Source organism: Sceloporus occidentalis, unplaced genomic scaffold, assembly GCF_023333645.1.
Source record: "Sceloporus occidentalis isolate IW3139 unplaced genomic scaffold, rSceOcc1.0.p SCAF_2, whole genome shotgun sequence".
In the NCBI taxonomy this organism is placed as follows: Eukaryota; Metazoa; Chordata; class Lepidosauria; order Squamata; family Phrynosomatidae; genus Sceloporus; species Sceloporus occidentalis.
In genome coordinates, this window is record NW_028316982.1 from 145,550,558 (window position 1) to 145,571,336 (window position 20,779).

The 20,779-nt window shown below is 37.5% G+C and overlaps 1 protein-coding gene across 2 annotated transcripts in view; it reads left to right on the top strand.

Moving 5' to 3' along the window:
* Positions 1–3,120, top strand: part of LMO7 (LIM domain 7) — a 183,306-nt gene extending 180,186 nt beyond the window's left edge. The window contains exon 33 of one of the 2 annotated variants that reach the window (XM_089511135.1): positions 808–3,120. In XM_089511135.1, coding sequence (XP_089367261.1) covers positions 808–830 — 23 coding nt within the window. In that variant the 3' untranslated portion in view covers positions 831–3,120. Of the gene's footprint in view, positions 1–804 lie in introns of both variants that reach the window. The other variant, XM_089511136.1, reaches the window with a different exon arrangement.
* The last annotated feature ends 17,659 nt before the right edge of the window (positions 3,121–20,779 follow it).

Genomic DNA, 20,779 nt, shown 5'->3' on the forward strand with positions numbered 1-20,779 from the left:
GTTGCTCATGTAAAAGAGAGAAAGAGAGACATTTCCAAGGCATCTGAGCATCCTGGCCAGTATTTGACATTCACATTACAAGGCAATTTTAAGCAAAATCGTGTTGCTGAATGCCCTTAGACTTTGACCTGCTGCCCTTATATATTTTTACATCTTTGTCTTCCATTTCCTCAGAGCTGTTGAACTTTTTAAGAGCTAGCTGTACTGCCTTAGTGTCCTAAGATTCAAACTAGATAATACTTCAATAATGTGAATGTAGTTAACTCATAGGGTTTTTTAAAAATATAAATAGTTCTTGGGTGAGCCTGGAGATAGCATTAGGACCTCAGGGAATAGGGTGGGAAAATTCATCTCATAGACAAAAGCTGCTATTTATGTCAGAAAGGAATCTTCCACTAATGTTTAACAGATAGCCACTAATTTTATGTAGTTTTGATCAATCATCGCTCTCTCTTACATCCCAAGCCTTTTTTGTTTGATTTCTTGCTTGCCCAGTAATAAACTGCTGTTACAAGAGCTCCTTCTATTGGCCTTACAAAATAGTAATAATTGCAGTTTTCAAACCAAGCCACTTGTTCATGCATGTGTAAGACCATTCTATTATTAGGACTATAAAATGACATCCTAAGGTTTTAATGAACATTCTTATTATTGTTAAGGAGAAAAAAACTGTAAATAAATAGAATGCAACATATCTGTATTTTTCACCTTCTAAACTACTTGTTTAATGTATAGTACATTGAGATGAGTGTTTTCCCCCCGTCCCTGCATCCTTTAACTAATCTTTCTCTTTCTTCATTTCAGCAGCTGGACAGCCAACCATCATGTGATCCAAGCCTAAAAACGAAACCACTGCTACAGATAGAGGAGGAAGCTGCTGCTGTAGATCTATAAATACATACTGTGTGTGGTTTTTTAATATGTTTTCCTGTTTAGACTATGTAGATCCTCTGTATCCTTCATTAAACTTATTTTGTGCTATTTATGAATAAGTAATCACAATAAGAAACTTCAGGATTAAAAATACAAAATACCCAAGTTCAGTGAACAATCCTCATCCTTTTACAAAAGAGGAAGAAAAATGTTTAATTGGTTATTTCAGAATGTCGGAGGCTGATGAGAAAAAAGCTTTAATTTTCCAATTATATATAAAGATGCTATTTTAATGCTCTTAAATGAGCATTATTGTGATAATATGGATTTGTAACTGCAATTTCTATTTTTGATGCATTTGCTATGGAGTTCAGCAGAATATTATAAAAACGGCATCAAAAGGCACGGAGGTGGTTGCTGTCTATATCTCAGTTTCTAAGTTTAAGTAATATTATCCTTTTAACACTAAAATGTAAATTTCAGTCTGTTTGCTTGGGGTTCAGTATTTCATTGTGCTTTAATACTTAAATCCAATTGGGGAAATTATTTGTGGAGCGCTTTTTTTTTTGTCCCATGTTTGAAAAATGTAACTTGACTTGCACCGCAAACAAGTTAATAAGACTGAAGACTTTTTTCTCTTATGTTGACTGATTTTGTATTTGTAAATAAAGTTGCTGATGGCTGCACTCAAATGAAAGGCTTGCATCTTTAAATTTTCTGACTTAAGAGAATCAGCATTTCCTGCCTAAAAGCACCACTGTTTCTTTACACTTACTTGTATTTGACGTCAATATGTCTGTTTCGAAAAGGTATGAAACTACAGTAACTCATAACATGGCTTGGAATCAGTGAATATCATTCTTTTATAATCATGTAATGAGAAATGGTATGGTATCTTAATCATACTGTGAAGCAAACATTTTACAATATTATGTGGTCACTTTAAAAGTTCAGGATAGAAGCCAAGGGCTGAGAAATAAAGCATGCAAAATCTGTCCTGAATGTGCAGGTCAGAAATAATTTGAAATAATTCTAGTTTAATGGAATCTAGCTGTGTTCAGCAAGAAACTCTAGATTAACTGTCATTGAACCCACATGTTTTACTACAGAGGATTCCAAGCATTGTTCTGGAGGCACTCCAGGGCTGAGCACTGGCCAGAGCTGTTGGTTTTTGCCATCTGGTATGGACTGAGAACAACTGAACACTTACAATTCTTCCAGTTTAGGAAACCAAGGACTCCTTCATACACTCTTTGAATATGGCTGTCCTAAGATTGTTAGATAAGATAGAGGTGGGAGCTCTGTTACTTGTCTTGAGCAGCAATGAGGTAACCAATGGATTCCTTGGGGTCATTTTGGGCAAATATGGCAGAATGGCAGTCACAATGAATGATAATAACACCTAAATCTACTTGTTTGTCCCAACTATAGTGTGTGTGTGTGTTGTGTGCCTTCAAATCATTTCTGACATAAGGCAACGCTATCATGGGGTTTTTTTTGGCAAGATTTGTTCAGAGAAGGTTTTCCATTGCCTTCCCCAGGCTGAGAGAGTGTGACTTTCCCAAGATCACCTATTGGGTTTCATGGCTCAGCAGGGAATCCAGAGTTGCCGACCAACATTCAAACCACTACGCCATGCTGGCTCACCCATTAAATCAGTGAAATTAAAATAAATGTTGACTTACGATGTTGCCATTGACTTAATGGGTTTACCGTAGTTGTGACTAGCAATTGGATTTATGCCAAAGGGAACAATTGATGATGCAGTTTGATACTGATACTTTGAATATGTGATTTCATTGTAGGGAATAATTTGAAGATTTATGGATGACTTACTGATACAGAATCATTGGTATAGATGTGGGTTAATGTGGCTGTCACTGGGCAAAAGCAATACTATATTATAACTTTTGTATTATAGCAGCCAGTATGCAACATACTAACTATAAGAGCATGCTGCCTCCTGAATTGAATTCCCTGACCCAAGTTCCCTGTCTTCTGGAGATCTGGGAGGGATGTTTTTTCTTTTTGTTTAAATTTTTATTTTATCAACACATTTTGTTACATACATACATTACATATATTATACAATCACATACAAATACAAATGATATAGAAATACATACACATATATCTACAGGTTTGACACTACGCAAAACTGTGTATCTGTCATTAACAAAGAAAATGCCTTTCATTACCAAAGACATACCTATTTAATTATTTGATTATGCTTATTCTATCAATTGTTTCTGCTTCTGTGTGTGTTAATAAACAGAATTTGTTGTATGTAGTGTTGTCTTGAATTTCCTAAACTTCTTTCTGTTTGATGTGACTAATTTTCTTTATGCTTTTACTACTTCTCTTCAAAAGTTATTGTTTGTTGTTTTAAATATATCGGGGTTTATTTTTTTCTCGAGTTGCCATATCTTACAATATTTGTCTTTTTTCTTATTTAAGATTATTATTTATCTCCATTTGTTTTTACAATAGCCACTGAATATGTTCCATTCTTGTTTTGTTTCTTTAGAGAATTTGCCATTTATTCAACTTATCAATTTGTTAATCTCTATTGTATCTAACATCTTCAGTAGCCAGTCATTGATATTTGGGACATTCTTTAATTTCCAATGCCGGACCAGTAATATTCTGGCCAGAAGGATGGCTTTTTCTATGAAGAGAAATAAAACTAAAGGAGATGTACATATGCTTCAATTGAAGCCAGTTATCTTACTTACTATTTTTACAAGATTTTTTAAAATGGGTGCCATATTGATGTTTGTGGTTTTTATGAAGAATGCTATAATTTTGTTCTTAGTCACATTAAATATTTTAATTTCCTTTTGTGTAAAAACATAATGGTTGGAGTCATCTGTCAGGTAAATTATAACTCATTTTTAAACATTTTAAATTATGACGGTATTCATTTGCTTTAATTTTTACTAATTCTTTCTATTTTATTGCTGTTGTTCTTTGCTGTGTTAGCTTTGTACATTTTGTTGCTTGCTAATACAGTAATAAAGTATGTATATACTAGGAATGGAGTGCTACCTATATGGTTCCTCTGAAATATCAACAGTCCTGGTATTGTCGGTAAAGTCGGCCCTCTGTATCTGTGAATTTTTTAATCCATGGGTTCAACCATTCATGGCTTGAATATATATATATATATATATATATATATATATATATATATATTCCAAAAAGCAAACCTTGATTTTGCCATTTTATATGAAGTACACCATTTAATGTATCAAGGACAAGAGGCCAGCGTCAGAACAGAATTCGGGACAGAGTGGTTCCCAATAGGCAAAGGGATCAGGTAAGGCTACATGCTATTACCTTACTTGTTTAACTTACATGCTGTAAACATATTCATAAGAAAAGCAGAATTAGAATCAGAAAAGGGAGGAGTGAAGATAGGAAGCAATGTTAACAACCTAAGATTATGTGGACGACACCATAATATTAGCAGAAGACATTAAGGAAATGGAACAGTTAATAAGGAAGGTCAAAGATGAAAGTGCAAAAGCAGGTCTGATGCTGAACATAAAGAAAACAAAAATAATGACCAAAGGGGGGGGGGGGAATCAATCTAGACGAGGAAATTGAAATAGTTAGAGAATTCCCATATCTAGCATCAAACATTGACCAGAATGGAGACTGCAGTCAAATAAGAAGACTAAGAATGGAAAGGCCAGCTATGAAACAACTGGAAAAGATACTGAAGAGCGAAGTCATACAACTGAATACTAAAGTAAGAAACATCCAAGCCATTATATTCCCAATTACTATGTACGGAGGTGAGAGCTGGACAGTGAAGGAAGCAGACAGAAAATCAGTTCATTTGAAATGTGGTGCTGGAGAAGAGTACTTAGGATACCATGGACAGCTAAAAATCAAACGGGTTCTTGAACAGATCAGACCAGGGCTCCCCTAAGAAGCAAAGATGATCAAGTTGAGACTGTCGTACTTTGGCCACATAATGAGAAGACAGGGATTATTAGAAAAAACACTAATGCTAGGAAAGGTAGGTGGTAGAAGAAAGAGAGGAAGACCGCAAACCAGATGGATAGACTCAATCAGAGGGGTTATGGGCAAGGACTTGCAGGATCTGGACAAGGCAGTGGAGGATAGGGACTCTTGGAGATGTCTCACCCACAGGGCAGCCAACAACAAGCACCGTTTACTACTACATTGTATATAATGAGTTTTGAGCATCCACGGATTTTGGCATCCACGGGGGTCCTGGAACAGTGCATAACAAAGGCCTGTATTTATTGGATGAAAGTTCAGCAGAACAAGCTCAGGCTTGCAAGAGAGATTGAACGTATGTAGAGGGTTTTTCGGCTAGAGGAAGAACAAGAAAGTAGATGTGCTGCCTGAAGAATACTAAAGAGTGACAGAGGAAAGACAAAATTGTTCAACATCTAGTATCCCTCTGTCTACCAGGTGGTGTCTCTGAAGACTGGAGGTGGGCAAATGTCCCTATCTTCAAAAAGAAGAATGAAGAGTGCCTGAGCTACACCTGCCCTTAGTTTGGTCTGAATGTAGGAAAGGTTCTGATGTAAAAAGCATTAAACTATTTGTCTGTGAGCACTTAGAAAAGAATTCTGCAATTACAAAAAGACAGCACAGGCTCAAAATCTAGTCATGCTAGACTAATCTGATCTCTTTGTTTTCTTCCTTTTGGTAGTGTTACAAGCTTGGCAAGGGAATGCTGTGGATATAATTCATCTTGATTTCAGAAAGGCTTTTGACAAGTTATCTCAATATTCTTGCAAACACATTGGTAAAATGTGGGCTAAATACTGTCACAGTTAGATGGATTAGTAACTAGCTGATGGATTGTACCCAAGGAGTACTTACTAATAATAGTCCCTCATCTTCCAGGAGGGATGACAAGTGGAGTGCCATCCTGGACTGGTGTTGTTCAGTATATTTATAAATGACTTGGATGAAATAAGAGTCGTTGTTGCATGCTTTCATGTTGTTTCCAATTTATGGTGATCCTAAGGCAAAAACTATCACTGGGTTTTCATGGCAAGATTTGTTTGGATGGGGCTTACCTTTGCCTTCCTCTGAGGCTGAGAGGGTGTGACTTGGCCATTGTTATCCAGTGGATTCCCAGGGCTGAGAGGGAATTCAAATTCTTTTCTCCAGAGTGTTGTCCAGCAGTCAAACCACCACACTATGCTGGCTCTCTGAAGGAATAAATGCTCATCAAATTGGCAGATGACACCAAGTTGGCAGAAATAGCTAACTACAGTACTCAGTAGAAGGAATCAGGATTCAAGATTACATCAACAGACTGGAGAGTAACGCCAAAATTAAGAAAATGAATGTCAAAACTAACAAAATGAATTTCAACCTGGATAAATATAGATTAAATTGAGACATAGGTGAGATGCACAAATATAAGCTGGGTACACATGGCAGCACAGTACAGGTGAAAAGGAGATAGGACACATGAAAGACTACAGACTCAACATGAGTCAACAGGCAAATTGTTATTCCAGCTCAGACATCAGAAGGGCTGCCAGACCCAGAAAAACCCAGAGGAGTGAAGACAAGCAACCACCCAATGGGAAGGTATTTCTACCATACATCAAAGGAGTCACAGACAGAATAGGGAAAGTGCTGAACAAACACACCCTCCAAATGGTTTAAAAACCGACCAAGAAAATCCAGCAAATGTTCACTCAGCAAAGTACAGGAGAGACCCTTCCACAGCCGCAGGAGTTTACCATATACCATACAGCTGCGAACAAGTCTACATAGGAACCACCAAACGCAGTGTCCAAACACGAATCAAGGAACACTAAAGACTGGGTCAGCCAGAAGAATCAGCGATAGCAAAACACATTATAAATCATCCTGGGCACAAAATGCTGTTTGAAAACACTGAAATTTTGGACCATGCCATCAACTATCAGGTCAGAATGCACAGGGAAGCCATTGAATTCCACAAACACCTGGACAACTTCAACAGGAAAGAAGAAACCCTTAAAGTTTGGCTACCAGTCCTGAAGGACACCAAAACCAGGACTCAGGAAATGCAAATGAGAAACCACTCAGAGTCAGAGGCTTTCCCATTAGCAGACACTAATCCTCTTTTGCATATCCTCCTACCTTGAGGCCCAGCCACCAACAACAGAACAATGCACAGATTAACATGGGAATCACTCCTCCTCACCCAGGGTCACACAGTATATATATACCCACTCACTTCCATGCCAGCATTCTCTGAAGATGCCAGCCACAGATGCTGGTGAAACGCCAGGAATAAACTCTTCTAGAACATGGCCACATAGCCCGAAAACCCCCCAAAAAACTATCAACATGAGTCAGTTGTGTGATACAGTGACCAAAAAAAGCTAAGGCAATTCTAGGCGGCATCAACAGGAGTGCAGTGTCTCTAGACCAAGGGGTATAATAGTACTATTGCTTTCTGCTTTCCTTAGACCTAACTGGGTGCAGTTCTGTATACCACAGGTCAAGAAGAATATGGACAAGCTGGAACATTTCCAGAGGAGTGCAACTGAAGCACACAAGGAAAGCATCCACTACACCCTTGAGGTTGCTGAAAGGAACCTAGGATCCTCACCTTGTTTTCAGTTAACACCATTAGCTTATTTCTCAGAGTAGACTAGACTGTATAATTAGACTTCTGCCATCCTAGATCCCAGCCCAACCTACTCGATCTCCCTTTCCTCTGTTGCTATACTCTGAACAGCAATGGTTGCCAGCCATTTTTACAATTTGACCAGATTCCTTCTGTCCATATACATCCCTCTGAACAACCACATTGCACTGGCTCTCACCATATGTCTCTTATGCAAACCTGTAAATTCTGGAATGTAATGAAAAGTCATTCATGTAAAAGTTATCGCTTACAGGGCAACTGAATCAGAACAGCACCAAATAAAATAAATAGTGATAATTCTTCCTATGCTGTCTTTTCAAGCAATATTTATTCCCTGCTTCCCAAAGCCGCTATTTGAGACTATTTGAGGTTTAAAACTACATAGGGCAAATGCGACCATATGGTTGTGGACTATTTCAGAATGCAGTCTGTGTATGTGCCAGTTTTAAAAGCCTTTTAATGACAAAGCAAATATACGTTCAGACACAAGATGGCAGCATTTAAATGCACATAGTTCGGAACAGACCTGGAGAGCTAGGACTGCCCTGTTTGGTCGATCACCATAGCCTGGTGTCTCCCCACTAGTGATGTCAAGAATATTTGTCAAAATTCATAAAACAATAGCAATATCTGTTTTTCGAAGATTTCAAAAGCTTTTTAAAGAGAAGAAATTATGAGCACTTCTCGATTAATGAGTAAGAATTTTTATTTTTAATCATTTCCAAATGAAGTGAAGGGACAGGACCTTTCAGCTGACAATTTGATGACCGGGATTTGCGTATTTTGCGTAAGCAAAGCTACCATTCATACAGGGTTTTGCCAGAGGCTATTTGTTAGAGTGATGCCCCCCCCCATCTTTGCCCATAGCTTTGGTTTGAAAAACAAAAGAGAACAAAAGGGGACAGCATTTTGTGTGTCAGTGGCGGCGGATACTTTAAGACTTTCTCCCCTGTACATCATGCTCTGCCATTCAAATTCTCACAGAAGAGAAGAAGGGGGCGGGGGTGAAATCTTAGCATTGGAAGGGATTCCCAAGGGTCATCTTGTCCAGCCCACTTCTTGGATACATCACACTCTCTCATCATAGATATTCTGACTTCTCCTTGCCAAAAATAAATAAATAAATAAATAAATAAATAAATAAGCATGCAAAAATAGGTTTGCCTTACCATCACCATGAGAGAGGTGCAGAGACAGGCGTGTCATGCCCTGCCTCTGAGGCTGAGAGAGTGTGACCCGCACAAAAGAGAAGAAAGGGCAAAGGGGTGCAGTGGCAGGAATTCCTAGCATTGGAAGGAATTCCCAGGGGTCACCCACTGAATTTCTATGGTGTTCTAATGTCCCTGAAGCTGAGAGAGTATTACCTACCCAGGGTCACCCTCTGGATTTACATGGCTGAGCTGGGATTAGAACTCTAGCCTCCCACTTCACCATAGAAATTCACTGGGTGAGCTCGGGCAAGTCACATGCTCTCAGCCTCAAGTCCAACCCTAAAATCCTAAGTACTCCTTCGTGGTAGAAGAAGGGGGTTGGACAAGATGACCCTTGGAATCCCTTCCAATGCTATGATTCCTCCATGGCAGAATTCCTGCCGTTAGGGGTTAGGGTTTAGGATTATGGTAAGGGTTAGGGGTTAGGGTTAGGGTTATAGTTAAGTTTAGGATTAGGGTTGAAAAACCTCCAAAAACAGAAACACCAGCACCATCGAAGACATTCAGTGTCACTAAGAAATAGGTCTTGCGCTGATAGGTGAAAATATTTGGCTTGTGGTAAGTGTCTGTCATATTGAAATTGCTTTTGGTGTGATGGGATTTCCAACTCTGGCTCTACCAGTGGTAAAAATGAAGCATGCGCCCTATGAATTTGGGCCAACCTGAAAATCTACCTATAACTCCACACTCTCTCAAGAAAATGGCTTCACATATTTTAGAGATATATTTTATTTTATTTTTTATTTCAATTTTAAAAATTAATAAATAATAAAATAATGAAAAATAAAAATATGAAAAATAAAAAATAATGAAAAATAAAAATATAAAAGTTAAAAATAATAAAATAATGAAAATAATGAAAAATGAAAATGAAATAATAATAACAAAAATAACAAAAAATAAAAATAAAAATAATTAAAATAAAATAATAAAAAATAAAAAGAGATATACTTTTGACAATCCAGAAAATTGGAATTAAAATCAGATGCACCATCCCTTTGACATGTAAGCCACCAGCTGGCACTACATTGTATAACATTTGTTTGTGCAGAATTTTTTATTCAAATGCAAGATTTTCAGTTTATTTACATCTCTATAAAACTATGCTCTTCTCAGAGTTCAAGCAGTATTGCTTCATAAAAGATTTTAAGTAACTCACCATTGGTACTTTGTGAGCAAATTACTCTGGAAGAAGTAATTATTAAAATGATTAAAATTACTAAATTAACAGATGGGCCTGAAGAAGGGAAAGGCCTAAATATAATAAAGGCACCAAATCCTGTCTGATCTTGGAAGCTAAGCAAGGTAAGCCCTGGTTAGAACTTGGAGGACCACCAATGCATACCAGATGCTGTAGGCTACTTTTTGGAGGAAGGAACTGGCAAAGCCACTTCTAAGTATTCTTGGCCTAATTAAACCCTGTGAAATTGATGAGGTTGCCATAAAACTGTCAGGCAATTTGAAGGCAGCCACACACACAACTGGAGAGAGATCACAGTCAACCATTACAAAGTATTGTGACTGTGCAGTTTTTACCCCACAGCAAAATGGAACGACCATCTAATATGGAAGTGTTTCCATACTTTAAGCCCTTATGGAGAAAGTAATTTCCATGGCAGATGGGCTTAAGAAAAGGGAGCCAAGCCTAGATACCAGCAATTCTGTTTCTTTCCCCCTTTTCCCCTTTTAGTTTTAGAACCTTTTAGAGAAGGTCACCTTCACACGTTTCACTGTTAACAGAGATAATTATCATATTATGGAAGAATTCCAGTCCAAAATGTTATTGCAGAACAGAGGCAATGGAGAACCTGTTTGCTCATAAAACAGCATTTCTAATCTGTAATTGCAAATGTACACTCAGTTAGACCTTTTAACTTGGCAGGCAACCAAGTCAGAGAGCAGTGCTCACCTGAGAATAATTCAAGCGCGGGAATAATCTTCCTCATTAATGTAGACAAAATTACATTAATTGTGAAGGAAGAGAAACAAAATTAGAAGTTCCAGTCATATAGATTTTGAATATGTGAAGAATCAATGGTCCAGCACATAAAGTTGAATAAAAACATAGTAATTTCCCATCATTTTTGCTTGCAACATTAATTATAGTGGTTCAAAACTTAATTATTATACTGGCCTATAAATGAGGAAATGAATGGGATAGTGTAAAAATGAGCACAATATCTTATCTTGCCATGTCTAAATCTATGTTACTGCTGCAGCTGTTGTAACATAAAACATGGATTAAGTCATTAACAGCTGAAAAGGTATGACTGAGTCATTATCTTTCTGGAATCTTTGTCCTAAATACTTTATTTTGCTCATAAATTTTTTTGGCATTAGGTCTGGCGTGAGGAGTTGGCTCTGTTGGGCAGTCAGCTGCTTTACAAGTCTGAGGTTCGGCCTCCAGATTCTCCAGTGAAAAAGGAATGAGCAGCTATTAATAAGACCTCACTGTGTTTGAAATCTGAAAGTGCAACTTCCAGCCAGGCAATATGGTACAAGAGAGATGGACAATCTAAGCTTTCTCTTCTTTAATAATCGTAGGGAACTGGATAGGGGAGTCTGTCCTGCCGGGTCAGCTGGACCAACTGTATTTTGATATCATCAACCATGATATTCGTCAGGACTCCCTCTCTGGGATGGGAACTGGAAGCACTGTTTACTATCAGCGACTACCCAAAGCATCAGTGAAAGCATTACTTCCTCACTTTTTGAGGGGCAGACAATCCGGCACAGATTTCTACAGAAGACAGTGCTGGCACCTGGCAACAATGACAGAAGGCCACTCTGAGCAAGACAAGTGCAGACACTGATATGTTGGTACCAAATGTCATGGAGAACTGTCGTCTCCCACTCTCCATCTGACTCCCTCTCTTCCTCCCTCACACCTTCCGCCAATCAGCACCATCATGCCCACTCCAACTAGGTTAGGAGTGTTATCATCATCTTCCACAAAACTGGGACAAAAGTATTCAAAACAGGATTAAGACAGTTTATTAATTCTGCCACCTATAAAAAGCCGCCCCCACATTTTGATATTTTACACTGCATACTGTCAACCCTCCCTACCCACGTATTCAGCCAGCCTTGACTTCAAAATAATTTAAACATACAAATTCCAAAAAGCAAACCTTGTTTTTGCCGTTTTATAGAAAGGACACCATTTGACTATGCAAGTCTTTATAATGGGAAATGAACATCCACAGATTTTAGTATTCAAGCTCCTGCTGGATTTCAGTTGTTGTTTGTTTATATATTATCATCCATTTAATAATAATAATAATAATAATAATAATTTTTATTTATATTTCCCGCCTCTCCCTGTGGATCAAAGCGGGATTACATGAATAAAAATGATACAATACATCTATAAAAGTAATAAAAAGAAATATAAACAATAGAATGTTAATATTACTGTTACTTCCATAAAATAGCTAGGTCAGTTCCTGGATATCTAAAAACATACAGTCCACTCGGAACTGGAGTCTTTTATCTCAAAAATCCTATAAAAGGTCGGGTGGGTAGGTTCACCAGAAGAGATCTGACTTAAGTGCTTTCATAAAGGCATCTAAGGTGGTAATAAGACGGATCTCCTCTTTCCATTCTAGAATTTATTATTTGTTTTTTCAGTTGGCCCAGCTGGTTTTTCTGGTTTTCCAGGACAAATGATATGCCTAAACCAGGTGTCTCCAAACACTGAAGGGGGTAAGAAGTGGCAAGAGTGTGGAGGAGGTAGAAGAAAGGTAGCCTTGGAGGAGGAAGCCACCCATCTGATGACACCACATTGAGTTGATGCTCACCATTGCTTTCTTGCACATACACACTCCATTCCACTCTCTCCCTGCACCATCATCTACTCTTGTCAGTCTCTTTGCTTGCTCACACCCATCCACTGATCACAGCAGCAACTTATGCTTCTCAACCTTGCCTGGATTTTTCACTAGGGCATGCAGGGTGAGGGTCTCTTTCTGAGGCCAGTACCTTGAAAACTTCACTGCTTGTGTGTGTAGGGTGGGGCATGGTTCTTCATAGACAGGCCCCATTGTGTCACTGCCCTCCCAGCTCTTTCTCCTTCCCCTGTTGCCTGTCCTTTTCCTCATCCTAACAGAACTACCACCCCCAGTGGAGTGGTACCACCTACTTGGTACCGTAATGGTTTGGGTGCTGGAAGAGAAATCTTTGTGACCAGGGTTTGAATCCCTGCTCAGTCATGGAAACCCACTTGGTGTCCTTGGGCAAGTCAGGAGATTATCACATCGAGGAAGCAAGCGTCCTCCTCCTGTCATTAAATCGTCATTAAATCATGTTTATCACATGATGTGGGGAAGATTATCACATCCCACACGCTTCTCCCATTCTTGTCCTGTCTATAAACAATAATGGACCCATCATTTGGAATTAACAGGAGTTTCCATTAATACTAAATGACACATCCATTACTGTTTACAGACAGGTCAAGAACAGGATGAGCGCACAGGTTTGTGATAATCTTTCCCCCCGATCACATGACTGACATGATTTAATGATGATTTAATGACACAAGGAGGATGCTTGCCTCCCATGTGATAAAGTCCACAATCTCTCAGCCTAAGAGAAGGGGAATGACTTCAAGCCCTAGAACAGCCATATAGCTTTAGCCATAAAGGGTTCCAAAGCATCTTGTAAGATAGTTAATATGACAGTCCCGTCAGGCTTACAGTTTAAAATAAGACACAAAACACGGGGGGAGAGAGATGGGGAATGAGGATATTTGTCTTAGATATTTGGTTATTTATTTCCAACATTAATATAGCACTTTTCTTTAAAAAAAAAACACACCAAAACAGTTAACAATAAAAAAGAGACACAATAAAACAGTAGATGAAAGAATAAAATAACAAAACATTATAAATAGCAAATCCCACAATACAATTAAATAAAAACCAATTCTAACTGGCTGAGTACCAGCTATGTTTTAAACTCACTAATATATTTCTTTGAAGTGTATTTGAGCTGGGGACAACTACAGAACAGCATGTTTTGAATTTTATTTTTTTGCCAAATATTCAGAAAAATCTAATTGGAGGGGAACAAGATGGTTCACTGGAATAAGAGAAGAGTGCTGTAGATAAATGCAGGCTTGGACATTCTTCAAATTTTCTATTTTAATTATGGAAAGTCCAGTTTGAAACAAATTTGAAACAAGAGCTCCCTCTTCAGGTGAATGTCCAATACAGAAATTTGAAATTTTGGGAAAAACATAAGACTTGCAAAATTAAAAATAATCACTGTCTCTTTGCTTTTATATGCAAAAGATGGAAACCATTAACACAAACTTTCTTGTACTACTCATAGAATACTGCATAATTATTACATATGAATCTCATACTCTGGGCTTTAATAATTCATCTAGTCAGATAGGATAGTTTAATCCTCTAGAGCCACATTTTCTCACAGAATTCACACAGAACATGACCAATTGGGTAGACACCTGACCATATAGTTTTTGCTATTGTTTTTTGTCTGGTCTCGTTATTCAATGAGTTGGTCAGCAAAACATTATTCATTGTATTATTGTACTATATGTCTTGTGGATCCTGACCCCGTCAAAGTCCATGCTGAACACAATAAGGTCTGAACAGGGCTCACCTGACGGTAACTAGGAAAATGTCAGGAATAAGAAAATGTCAGCACTGGCTCTCGGATTTGCAAAGCTTTTATTTAATATATGGCTGGGGTATAAGTGGCCCTCCAGGTCCCATTGAATTCTGGTCCCCATTAACTTTAGGAAACTTGACCAACGGTGTGGTATAATGGGAGTAGTGGTAAATAGATAATGAGATCCTCACCCTTAGTATAAGATACTCAAAATGTGGTCCCTTATCCCAGCAGCAGTGGAGCAGAGACTTGGGAGGCATTTATACTCCTTTTTTTTGTCCCAAGGAGATGTGGATCACCATGCTGATGCATATTGGGTTTGTTGTTCCCATTTTGTTTTTTGGTTCACAAATCTGGTTAAGCGGTATTGTAACTCTTGTGTTAGTCACACATACCATCGTTTTGGGATAAAATGGAGCTGCCTCCATTCACATGAATGATACAGAGCAATCCAAATGGATTCGGAAGCTTATTCACACTGCTGAAGATGTGGATCAATGTAGATCTTTTAGGAAAATTCGGGGGAGGGGATGGTATCAAATATCCCTGGTTAAGTGGTATTTTTGCCAGCCCCCCTCCCCTGAAAAGTGCATTGAGTGCATTCGAGACATGTATGAACAACAAGTATTAAACCCAGATTCATGCCAGATTATTTTCATAGTGTGATTGGGGCCTTAGTAGATTCCAAACTTCTTAGATATACAGTTCAAAGCAAGGACTGCATTCACTTCTGACACAAGAAGAGTGGCTACTGAACTTATATGAATTGGCAGAAATGGACAAACCTATGACATTGATTAAAGAAAATAATCATCGATAAACTTCAAGCAAGATTAGAACTGTTTAATAATATTTTGGAGGGAACTACAGTTGGGCCTCCGTTTGCATGGGGGACCCATTCTGGACCCCTCGCCAAAATGGAAGCTTGTGCATATTCAAGCCTCATAGGCTTGAATAGCCTCATAGGCTTCAATAGGGTGCACATGCCATTCAAATTAATGGAGATCGCCCCTCCATGCATAATTGAGGTCACAGATATGAGATCCGTGAGTTAGGAGGGGCAACTGTATTGGGAATCTCTCTATGATGAGTTTAGAAGGCTAAAGAAAAATAAGATATATAGGCTATGTATGATAGTAAGTTATATTTAACATCTACATTACACTTTGGCTATAACAAAAGAAAGACAAGCTATACACACACACTTACACACACAATAGCATATAGTATATATAGTATACAGTGTACACTAGGCATTAGATTGTAGAAGAACAAGAAATTGATTATATTGAGAAAAATCATAGAACCAATACAACCAACATCTGAAGGGTAGGAAGTTTAGTTGATATTTATTATTGCAATTTTTTCTGTTTTATATGACAAATATCTGCATGAAGCGATGACTTATAACTAAAGATTTTTTTATAGTAGTAGTAGTAGTAAAAAAGCAAGGACTCTTTGCTTCCACCCAGGAGACCTAAGAGGTCACCTCTGCTCCCTTAGAGAAATGTTTCTGAAACTTTTTTTTGGTGCTGACCCAAGTGCCTCCTCTAGGCCCTTTTTTCAACAGGAAATAATCAGAAGGTCAGTTTCCTAGTCCTAGTCCTCTTCCGGGGCTGAAGCAGCCTGGAGAGGCAAAGCATGGTAAAACTGGGATATGGGGGCATGTTTTGGGCAAATGACTCTCTTCTAATTTTATTTTTTACTTTTTATAAAGAAGTGCAGGGGCACAAAAATGGTATCGGGGGAGCCACATAAGACCAGAGCAACCAGAGGTCCTCCTTTTTCAGGACATGTCCTATGTCTCAAGCTTCTGACCAGGAGGAATTCCAAAATGTCCTACATTTGGAGCATGACTAAAAAGCATGACTTTATATTTATATTAGCCTTCTTAGCTTTTAATTTGGTCGTGTCCTCCATTTTTCTTGAAGGTCTTACATTTCACGGTGCCTTGCCCTTCTTTGTGGTCAGGGCATCTGGTTACCCTGCATAAGTTCTGCAGGCTAACTTTTTCTCACTCCTGGTTGAAAGCGAGGAAGAGTTTAGACATAGGCGAGGTGAATAATTTCAAGGCCCAGGCAAATCCCTCATCAGACTCAAAAGCTGATGTAAGTAAGTTTCAGAGGACCAAGGCCCAATCCAGATGCTGTACAACTCCAAAAGTGGGACTGGAAGTGGCCAGAAGTCCACTTCTGGTTTCATTAGAAACCTTCCTGCAGGAGGTAAAAGTGTAGAGTTGGTCATGAGTCCTGTTTTAAAAGAGAATCACTAAGTATTTTATCAAAGAAGGGTCTCTGAGGGCACAAGCTGGCAATAGTGGGTGGGTGGGTGGACGTCAGGGTGACCAGATGCCATAACCACACAGGAGGACAAGGCACTGCAAAATGCAGGACATGCAAGAAAAATGTAGGTCATTACCAAATAACAGCTTAAAGCACTAATATAAACATAAATTCATGCTTCCTAGTTATGCTCCAAGTGGAGGACATTTTGGCATTCTTCCTGGACAGGTTGAAATGTAGGATACACCCCAGAAAAGAAGGATGTCTGGTCAACCTGGTGGAGGTAAATGTGGTCCCCTCTCCCCATCTAGAACCTGTTCTGCATAGCCTGTCCAGATAACCAGGCATCTGTGCTCTCAAGGGATTTTTGTAGCCTCAGCAATACTTTTTCTATCTATTGCTTTTACAGGAATTTTTGCTTCATCTGGATATTGTCCAGTACATTACCTTGATGCTTGTCGAGGCCATTTCTTTCCAGGTGGTGATTGCATGTGTCTCATTTTAATGGCTAATTTTATTTGTATAAAGTGAACTAATTCTCCTTTTCTTTTAGTTCTTCAGCATTAGGAGTTTGGACAAGTGAGCACCATAGTTTATTCATTTAGAAATAAGGGGTTTCCTATGGATATTTTAATACAGAACTATAAGCAGCTGCAACTCAAGCTGACTGTGCTTTAAAATGCCACAATTGGTTCAACATGAGTGGCTTGTTTGCCCTATATGCCTCAATGCAGCAATGGAGGCTTTATTTTACTCTACTATGTATTTTATATTTTTTTTAAAAAAGAAAGAACATTTTTGTCTACAAGCCATCATATAATGTGTTAGTCTCCTATATATATATATATATATTTTAAAGATACTTTACTACAATCCCTTGAGGATTGATTGAAACTGAGAGTGTTTTCTCCCCCCTTTGTATTCAGTGTAACTTCCTTTGCTTTTTAAAATAATTGTGTGGGAATGGTTTGGTGTGTTGCTCCAAATATATTTTAGATGTACCATGTGTTTATTTTTTAAACATATATAACCTTGGATGGTCTGATTTCCTGTGCTGCGAGAGATGCGTCATAATTACAGTAAAATAAAATAAAAATATACCAGAAGATCAAGAAGAAATAAAAAGGCGATGGAAGCAATGCACTTTATAAGAGAGAAGGAAAAAAATGAACAACACATGGAATGAAGATCCATACGAAGATGAACCACAAATCCAAGAGAGCGAGGTAGAAGCTGCCATAAGAGATATTGGGAAGAATAAGTCACCAAGTACAGATGATATTTAAATAGAATTGCTATAATCCATACAAACATAATCAACTGTAGTGATAACCAAAATATGCCAATAAATATGGAAAACAAAATGGTGGCCAACAGACTGGATAGTATCAATAAACATCCTAATTTACTTTTTGTTTCTTTTGTTTTTGTACTTTATTATTTTGCTGGATAAAAAACCCTCTAATTACTGCTTTCCCCGCATCCCACACCGTTGGTAGTTGAACCTCCTTATCCTTATTTTCATTTATAAAGTGTTGGAACATCACTCTAAATTCTTCAATGATTTTCTCATCTTTCAAAATTCTTCAATGATTTTCTCATCTTTCAATAATTCTTCATTTAAGTGCCAACTATTGCTCCTACCGTTGTCCTTCAAACATAAAATTATAGGGTTATGGTCTGAAATTTCTCTGTTTAGCACATCCATTTTAAGAATCTCTCTAGTTAAATTTTGTGACACTAAAAACATGTCTATTCTAGAAAATGATTGATGTCTTTCGGAAAAGAAAGTGTAACTCCTCTCATTGTTGTATAAGTGTCTCCAAGCTTCGGTCAAACTGTAATTTTCAATTAATTCAAAAAAACTTTTGGGCAGTTTCCCCTGTAATTCTTTTATATGTCTATTTGACAATCTATCTAGTTTCGGTTGGATTACACCATTCATATCACCTAAGATGATGATATTTTGATAATCAGTTTCAGATAGTTTCTCTTGTATCTTTTTATAAAAATTGTTTTTGTTTTCTTGCGGGCCATAGATACCTAATAAGAGACATTTTCCCCCCTTCCAACAGATTTCTACTCTTAAATACCGGCCTTCTTTGTCCTTAAATACTTCTTTTGACTCGATATGATTTTTAACATATATAATGACTCCTCTTTTACTTTTGTTGATCGATGCCAGATATTCTTTCCCTAATTTTTTATTTCTGATTAATCTTTCATCTTTAGTTCTAATATGAGATTCTTGAAGACAGACGATATCCGTCTGGTTTCTTTCTAAGAAGAGGAATACCCTTTTCCTTTTTTGAGGAGAATTTAGGCCTTTTACGTTCAAAGATAGGATTTTCATTATTCAAATATTTGGGTTTGCTCGCACAATATTTAAAAATAAGACTCACGTACTTTAGTATGAGAGGAGGATTTTTAGTATTTTATTAATAGAGTATATTGATAAGAAAAGCGGATAGCACAAACAGTAGTAAAACCCAACAAGAACAGTAAGCCCTCCTTAGAATTCAATTTTATTTATCTAAGTTAATACAATTCACTAGATAATTATTCGGTTTAAGATAAGTAATCTCACACGTATATATAAAACTGGGTGTATATAAAACTGGGTGGGGAGGTCAGGTTAATAAGAATTACATTTATTAGGTAACTGTGTTTGATCAGCTACACCCCCTCCATCCTTCTCCCTCTCCCCTTCTTTTTCAAATTCTTTCTGAATCTCATTCAAAAATTCTCTAGCTCTTTCTATCGAGTTCAACCTTATTTTTTTCTGTTTCCAAGTTACTTGGACTCCTTCTATTTCTTCCCATTTGAAATAAATTCCGTATTTTTTCAATTTCTCTATCAGGAAGTTGTAGTCTTTCCTCCTGCGCAGGATCTTCCCGGGAATATCTTTCAAAATCATTATTTCTTTGTCTTCAATTATCAATTTGGTTTTATAACTTTGTTGTAGTATCAAATCCCGAGTTTGTTTACGCACAAAGTAAACCACTACATCCCTTGGCAATTTTTTTAACTTTGCAATATGGGAGTTCAACCTGTAAACACGATCAAGTTCCCAAGGGAATTGTGCTTCTGGTTCATCAATATATCTAGCTAGAATTGAAGATAGTTCCATGTACAGATTTTCGTTAGTTTTCTCAGGTAGACCTCTCAATTTCAAACAGTTCTCTCTCTGTTTTACTTGTAGTCTTAGAATTTGTTCCTGATCTTCCAACAGCTCATTCTTGACATCAGCAATCTTTTTTTCCATTTTCCCTGAGTGCAGTTCTAAGTTCTTCATTCTCCCATTCATTTTGTTCATATCTTCATTTATCTTTCCTAAACAGGCTCTCACTTCATTCATTTCCGATTTAAATTCACATTTGAGCCCTTCACTTGATCTCAATATTTCTGCATTTGTCTCTGCCTGCAATCTCCTCATTTCTTCCAGTAGGGCCTCATATGACTCCGGCATCTTTGCTGAGGTTTCTATCGACGGCCTTCTGTTGCTTGTTGTAGGCCCTTGACTCAGGGCTGTCGCTTTCCGTGTGCCTGAAGCCATCTTTGAGAAGTAAAGAAAATAGTGATAGGGATATCTAATTCTCTAGTTCCTAGTCCTTTAAATTTGTAGTTATAAAATTGATAAGTTTAATATTTCTTAAATATAGCAGTACTCCTCAAAGAAAGAATTTATTACCTAAATTATTAACCCCTACTTAATTTACCTTTGCTTTTTATTAGGATTTAAAGTGGAACTAGTTATTTTATATATCAGGGATTTGACTAACAAGTTTGATTAAATTCAGTTAAAAAGAGCTCTTTTTTCAAACTAAGCACAAGATTAATCCTGATCAGCCTTTAAAATAAATTACTAGATTGAACTGATTTAATATCCACAATATTAACTGATTAGCTACCTAACCTTACCAAATTGAATCAATAATTTACTTGGGAGAACCCAGTTAATTCCTTTAATTGCTCAGTTGTTTCAAAGTTATAAGAGAAAACCAAGAGAGGATAGAGAGATAGAGACCAGAGGCGGGCAACAATATTAACCAAATAACTCCACACCTAAAAATAGTTTACAGTCAAATTACTTAAAACAATTCACTGGACTTCAAAATATACCTTTAACTCCT